Source organism: Montipora capricornis, chromosome 10, assembly GCF_036669925.1.
Source record: "Montipora capricornis isolate CH-2021 chromosome 10, ASM3666992v2, whole genome shotgun sequence".
Lineage (NCBI taxonomy): Eukaryota > Metazoa > Cnidaria > Anthozoa > Scleractinia > Acroporidae > Montipora > Montipora capricornis.
This window is the reverse complement of record NC_090892.1, coordinates 63,858,710-63,866,209: the sequence shown is the minus strand read 5'-3', so window position 1 is coordinate 63,866,209 and position 7,500 is coordinate 63,858,710. Positions and strand designations below refer to the sequence as shown.

General features: G+C 40.1%; 1 protein-coding gene across 3 annotated transcripts in view; it reads right to left on the bottom strand.

Moving 5' to 3' along the window:
• LOC138019352 (transient receptor potential cation channel subfamily A member 1-like) overlaps positions 1-7,500 on the bottom strand; it is a 50,731-nt gene that overhangs the window by 22,792 nt on the left and 20,439 nt on the right. For all 3 annotated transcript variants that reach the window (XM_068866119.1, XM_068866118.1, XM_068866120.1), the window contains exons 11-18: positions 6,915-7,001; positions 6,733-6,818; positions 5,774-5,935; positions 5,219-5,333; positions 4,438-4,607; positions 2,930-3,014; positions 1,087-1,143; positions 641-727 (exon numbers count right to left, since the gene is read on the bottom strand). In XM_068866119.1, coding sequence (XP_068722220.1) covers positions 641-727; positions 1,087-1,143; positions 2,930-3,014; positions 4,438-4,607; positions 5,219-5,333; positions 5,774-5,935; positions 6,733-6,818; positions 6,915-7,001 — 849 coding nt within the window. The remainder of the gene's footprint in view (positions 1-640; positions 728-1,086; positions 1,144-2,929; positions 3,015-4,437; positions 4,608-5,218; positions 5,334-5,773; positions 5,936-6,732; positions 6,819-6,914; positions 7,002-7,500) is intronic.

Genomic DNA, 7,500 nt, shown 5'->3' with positions numbered 1-7,500 from the left:
CCTTTCCTTGGACCCTAGTCACACCCGACACTTGGGGCCTTTAAAATAATTGAGGAGAATATTCTCTCAAATGCCGTATTGTAATGAATGAGGAAAAGTGGACCTGGTTCATTTATCCTCGCTCCATTATTCTTCTCACGTGCAGGTGGTTCCGCAGCCAAAATACCCGCTCGATACCCAAACAAGTGAACCTGCTAGCAGGCTACGGAACTTGGAGGTATAATTACAAATTTCCACTTGTTACATGACTCATTTGTAAACTTCGTGCGACCTTAGAAAAGCATGTTCCCAAATTTGTAGCACGAGCGCGGCATCGAAACGAGTTGTAAGGCATGCGCAAAAGGGATAAGAAACATGGCGCGTTTGTTGTCGGCTTACAAGACTTGTCTTCTTTTGTTCTCGGCTGTCGCAGTACCCCGAGCCCTTGCAATAAATTAAACTGGTGGCCTCCTTAAAATAGTACGAAATATATCTTAAAACGAGGCACAAAGACAAGGAATAACTTTATTACCGCCTTTTATGCGCACTGTCGATTACTTATCACTGCTTTACCAAAGCTATGGAGCTTTGATCAAGTTCGTGAAAAGTGCTGCGACGAAAAACACCTCAGCATAAGTTATAAAAAACACATATATCCTACATGAAGGGCACTGAGAGACTCCTTCGCAGTCTTCTCTTTTCGTTTCTCATCAGGCATTCCTTGAATAAAGCGAAGATCGTACGAAACCTAACAAGAAAAGTGTACCAGCATGATTTTTTTTTTCAACTAACTCCGGCAACGACTCCTCGACTGATTTCTGACTACATGAGGGCTTAGATAGGGTTTATACTGTTAAGTGCATGTTATGGTTATGAAAATAACTTACGCGCTAGATTGTCATTTGTACGAAAACTGTGCCTCTGCAATTTACGAGCGCTCATATTTTCGATTCCGGCTCTATAGGTTGACTGCGTCGGTGTCATTTAATGGTCAGTAGGCTATTCGTCAGCCAGTCGCTTTCTTCCTAATTTTTAATTTCGGCGATCAATCAAAGGTCAATGGATCAATCAAAACCAAAGCAGAAAACACAGATGAAGTAAAGTTACCTTGTAATTTTCGTCTTCTGGATCACCTTCCTCAACAATACAGCGATCAAGGAATTTCTGCAACAAGGTAAGAGACTTGCAATTTCTTTGGATCCATTTTCAGTTACTTTTTCAGTCACTTTAAATAGTCTTTACGTTGAAACATTTTGGTTTTCGATGTTTGTAAAGAGCGACGGTCATTTTCTTTTAAGACTAAAAATAATTTGAGATACGTTAAGGTGTTCCCTGGCCAAATGTAAGTTTTCCTCGTTCTCCAGAACTGGCCAAATGTAGTTTTCCTCAACTCTGTTTTAAGTCTTTACCAAAAGAGAATTGTAACGCCAAGCCAAGTCGATAACATGTTAGCACAAAAAGACATGCATATTTTCGATGGTGACTGGGGGATATTTGGAAAAATCTGAGTGCTGCTATGCATACCCTTCGGGTATAAATAGGCTGGCCATTTGCAACAAACTGGTCACTCCACGGATAATTAGTGATCTTGAAGCTCGGACTTTATAAATTCCAGAAATGAAAAGATCGTGTTTGTCTTAGCCAGAATACAAATTTTCAGAGCAATACTACCTAAGGTAAAGGTTGTATGACCATTTAAACACTCGAAAAATTCCATTACTCTTGTTCACGAACGAAAGCTCTTGCCCTCCAGTGTAATTTTTCATAATTACGCGCCACAAACAGAGCTCAGATTCCTACTTTTACCATGGGTCAAATACGCGGGAATAAATGCGCAATGGTGGAAATTTTCAGACTTTCATATTTCGAAAAAAGAAGTTTAAAGCGGTTTGAAAACTTAGAAAAATACAAGGATTTGTATGAATATCATTGAAGCGTGACTGGTTTGCAAAGCGTCCTTTTCCCATACAAATCCTTATAAACTCTCTCAACTGTAACAACACCAGTTTAAACGACATACTTGCGAAAATGGGTATGGTGGCATATTTTGAACTGCTCTTTTTATTTCTGGAAAAATAATTTCTTGAAACCAGCAAGAATCATCGTGTTTATGAAAAGAGGTCACGTGACGAATTGTTGCAAAAGGCCTAACAGTATTCCGATGCAGGAGGGGGAGTGGGAGCTTGATCATTGAACTATGTTCAGCTGAGGAGAACTCAGATTTTTCCGAGTATTCCGGAGTTATCATCTAAATGATACAGTACATCTCTTCATCTCATTCACAGAGGTCAACATGTAGCATCTCCTACATTCTTGTGTTAGCATTTTGCTTTAACAAGGAAGCACGAGCAACAGCAACGATGAAAACGACAACGAAAACGTCACTGGAAAAAACTTCTCTAGTGCTCACCGCTAGATTCATGATTATCACTGGCAAATCTGCTCAAAGTGAGCTCGAAGAAGATTTATAAGATTTACATAGAAAGAAAGGCACAACTGCATACTTTAGAAGTCAAAGCAATAGCTCGCACCACGTGGGGCGCACGTGGCTCGCACTTGTACGTGGAGCGAGCAATTGCTCTCCTCAAGTGCGTTTTACGTTCTAATACATTTCTTTGCCGACCGCAACACAACAAAGTTTAAGTTTTTATGAAAGGGATAGAGTTTTCGCCTCTCTTCCAACGTGAGCGCTAAAATACAACGCCAATCTGTATTTTGAGATGACTTTCTCGCGCTGTCATTGCTTTCGTCGTAGCTTAAGCTTCCCATTGTCATAGCCGAGAGTACGCTGTTTTTTTATTCCACGTCTACACAAAAAATGAATTTCATTTTTTTCTTTGTTGTTATTTTTGACGTCTGGTCTCCAAAGCCATCATTTGCCTAAAAAGGGTTTTTTGAGCCTCCTCCACAGTGCTACGGTCTTTTCATTAAAATAAGTATGGGCGAGTACCTTGGCTACTTCAGGCATGTGTTGCACTAAAAGCTGAATCTGCGTATGAGAGCCATGGGTGGTGCTTCGAAGAACCTCTTTCCATCTGCAGTTAAAACAGTTCATTATTTTGAGTTGATTTGAGCACATCCACCATCCCTGCTACCGTGCGTCTTTACCATTGTCATTTCTTGTTGTTAGAATTGAACAAGGCAGAAGGAAGATCCCAGCCACAGAACGATGCTAACATTCTGAACATGCTAAACAAGATCCTATTAATACAACCTTCCAAATGTAAAATGACACAGAAAACATGGCGCTCTGATCGATCTGACTTCTGGGATTTCCCATTCTCGTTCAGAGATCGTATTTTTTTCCTGCCGGCGGGGTCCTTGCTCGAGAAAACGAAGGGCTCTTGCACCCCCACATTTTCAATGCGGCCGGGGGTGAGGACGTCCGGACTTTATACATGGCACCAATAGTACTAAACATGGCTGCACTCAGAAGCATTGCATTCGAAGAATCTCTATATGAAACATTAACTTATAGAATGTGTCCTTTTGAGTCGAACAGAAGAAGCAATAAAAAATATCGTAGTTTTAAACTAAGGCACTGGTCATTTCACCGACCGTCTGCGACCATTTTTACGTCCGGTACAAGATTATATTGTTCGCAAGCTAACCAATGAAAAAAATAGGCCATTTCCGAAGTTCATGTTTGCCTCCTCTTTAAAGTGAGTCTAAGTGCGAAGTTTTTGTGATGGTAATTAGTTCTACCAGAAACCCATAAGGGTTGAAACGTGTAACGCTCGTTCACAGCTTCCGAATATTCAGTGCGAACTGATTGGTTGAATGTTTCAGTGCTAAGTACCATATTTGGAAACCCCTCGCTCTTGTTGTTCCAAATATGGCACTTAGCAAATCGAATATTCAGAAGCTTGTTTCCTAGCACACAAGGGGCCGTTACACGTTTCAACCCTTATGGGTTTTTGGCTCTACTTTACATATGAATGAAAACTAATTTTCATAAGAAAACCTTCGCACTTAGACTCGCTTTGAAGAGGAGGCAGACATGAACTCGGAAATGGCCCATTGAGTTTTCTATGTCTCCAGTGCCCTTCGTTTTCTCGTGCAAAGGCCCCGCCAAATAAGAAAAACGATGGGATCTGGGAAAGAGAATGCGGATTTCCCAGAACGGAACTTGGTACGACTCTTCTATGAGACTCGGCTTCAGGCGCGACAAGTCATTATTTAGAGGGTGGGGAAGATTTTCGGGCAAGGGACGTTGAGTTTTATTGAAGACGAAAAGAAAGCTGTACTACAAGAGTTTGTATGAGAAAATTCAAGGGGTGGTCAGGGAAATCTGAGAATGGTCTTCTCCTTTTTTCATAGCTCAGATAGGACGAGTTAGCTGCCTGCTTTTGTTCCAAAAGCTCAAAGAAAATTTTAATGTCATAGAGGTGGAAACTCTACAGTATTTCCCAACTCTTCTCAGCACATCAAAATTCCTTTCTTAAAATCTTTCCTCACCTTTTATGTTCCACAATCCCCATAGCAACCGCTTCTTGCCTCGCTTCAATGGCAATATCCAGAATGTTTTGGTTTCTCTCGTTTACCGAAACTAGTTGTTCCGGTTTAGAAAGAAGGTATTTTAGGATATCAGCGTGACCTCCTTTAGCTGCCATATGCAATGAGGTATTCTGCGAAATAAACATGAAATTTCTATTTTTCCTCGACCTTGAACTAGATGTTTGAAACTGCAAGCATTTTTCAGCAGACGCCGTTATACACTTGCTAGAGCCTACTTACACATGCGCATAAGCTATTACACGCTCCAGGGCCTAGGCCCATACTCGTCCCTAGAGGCCCCGATTCTTTTCGTCAGCACCAAGAATGACGACCTCTGGCTGGTTCCGAAACAGGACGTCCGCGAATCACGGACTTCCGGCTCGTCTGCGCAATCTCAGAGGCTTGAAACAATTAGTAGCTGTCAACGGTTACCAAAATAGACACCCACAGAGACTGCGCATATTTCTGGAACCAGCCAGAGGTCGTTATTCTTGGTGCTTACCGAAAAATCGCGGATCCTGGGGACGAGAATGGGCCCAGGCCGTGCGCATGAGTCAATAGGTCACCAGTGTCTTATGGTTTGCAGAAAAGTGACTTCCTTTAGCCTAAAACATCACATTAAAACAAATATCTCTAGACGTTAATTATAGAGAGTCAATCGCGATGTTAGGAAGGGAGAGGGTGAGTATGATGAACAAAAAGAGCAATTTAAGACACCTTTTAAATAAACGATTATAATTACCTGACTTTTATCAGTAACATTAAGTGTTTCTGGTTTACTAGCCAAAATGAGCTCAGCTGATCTTCTTGATCCTTGCAAAGCAGCATAATGTAATGGTGTTTGGCCATGAACGTCACTGGAAAATAAACAAAAAACTGTTGAATGAAAAGTATCGATTTGGGATGCAGGTTATAGATAAAAGGAGGAAGTGGTCCTCGCATCTGGACAATTTAAGCAATGTTTCTTCATAGACACTTGAAAAATCATGAATTTTCCAGGAATCTATAAGAGACAATTGCTTAAATTGCCCAGATAAATGTGCCAATCACTTTCTCCATTTCAAAAAAACTCTTATTGAGAATGGAGGAATTAAGTTACGCCCTGTCCTACATGAAAACTATTGGTTAATTACTTTTCTAAGGACCAAGCTCCGACCATTTGACTCAATACCAATTTTGAGTAAATTTAAAGCCAGGTTTTTAAAGATCCGGTGATTTGGTATTTGCAATAACATTTTCAAAAGCAAACTTAAAAAGAAGTTTAAAAGAATTTATTCAAAGGGAATGGAATTCTGACCTGTCTATTTTTGCTCCTTTTGTTAGGAAAAATTCCACCAATTCTTCGTGTCCTTCTTGGGCCGCAAGATGCAAAGGAGTTCTCTCATACACATCAATGGCATTCACAGTTCTCTTGCCACGCCCATCCATTAACTTCTTAGCAACGGACATACAGCCGTATCTGGCACGAAAAGATACGGTGTTTTTTTTTCCAATCCAACAAATTTTTTCGTCATTGAGTACTACATACTTGTAAATGATCAAATGATCGAGACAGAACTGCGTGTGCTTCGCAACAACTTTAAACAGAACCTCCACTAAAACAAGAAATTACTTCAAACCACAGATTGCTTCAAAACAAAGGACAGTAAGGGCAACCGTCACACGGCACAATTATTCAAAATGGCGGCGCCCGGGAAATTTGAAAGTGAAAATAAGTGATTCTAAAATTCATTTCTTTGCGATGCAAACATTTCTTTGAAGAAAACTGTCGAGCAAATTTGATTGCAAACATTATTTCGTTCGGTTTAAAATTATTCATTAATTGGAGAGGAGGTTTCGTATGCTTTTATTACAATAACCTGCACAAATAACATCAACTTGCTGAAAAAAAGCACAGTTATTGGAGTGTTAAAAGGATCTGTCTATTCCGTGGATAACAGAAATGGAAGCATTACGTTTTTTTCTCAAAACGACTCCCAAAACAGTTTTTGCGCTGGAGGCGTAATCTGGGTAAATCGTGTTACGTTCGTACACTCAGATTTTGCTTAAGAGCAGAATAATTACAAAACAGCGGGATAGGTTCCAAATGAACACGATTTCTTTTCCGAACATTCCAAATATTCCCATCACAAAAAAGTCGAGGAAATAAGCTTTTAGTTAAGATGGTTTCTTTGTCATACTATGTACCTTTCATTGTTTGATCTGCGGGTATCGTTTTGCATTTGTAATAGAGCATAATCATGGCAAAATATTTACCTTGCCGCAATATGCAAAGGTGTTTCTCCAGCGCCGTTTGTGATAGTAGCACCTGCTCTGTATTTCAGTAATATAATGGATGCATCCTATACATATAATGAAAGATAACTTTTAAGTTCTCACATTTTACGTTGAAGTTATGTTTTGCCAAGTTTTGCAAACAAAAATCAATCTTTCGTTACCTTAACACATCCTTTACAGGAGGCATAATGCAGTGGAGTGTTACCGAGACGATCCTTAGCTCGAATTAAAGAAGTTGCCTTTACATCCTAGAATTTTAAACATGACATGAGCGTATATCAGCGATGCTTGAGGATATGACCCCATAACTTGCAGCCTCCAACTCCAATACTAGGTATATGGAACGGCATTTTCACTGATCAAGCTATTTTTAGCCGAGTTCTAAAATACGATTTCTATTGCACTAGTGACCACTCTCAATCCCATGTGTCATTATCAATCTAAAAATAACTCGGTCGGTAAAAACGCCGTTCCACAAAGACAGTGAAGTTGGACGCTCCTAAGTCATGGAATCCTGCTGCAACTGTATTTCGGATAGCCAAAGAGCAGTCATTTCGGTACAAGTGCGTACGTCCTCTGAAAGGCTCTTATTTCCAAAAATACAGGCAATCGCAAAAATAACAGCTACGCAAAATTCATAAACAAAACTAGCGAAAAAAAAAAAAGCAAATCAAGCAAACGACACAGACAAAAACAACGAATCACTGAAAGAGAGAAGGGGAGACGGCTTCACAAATATAACGAAAG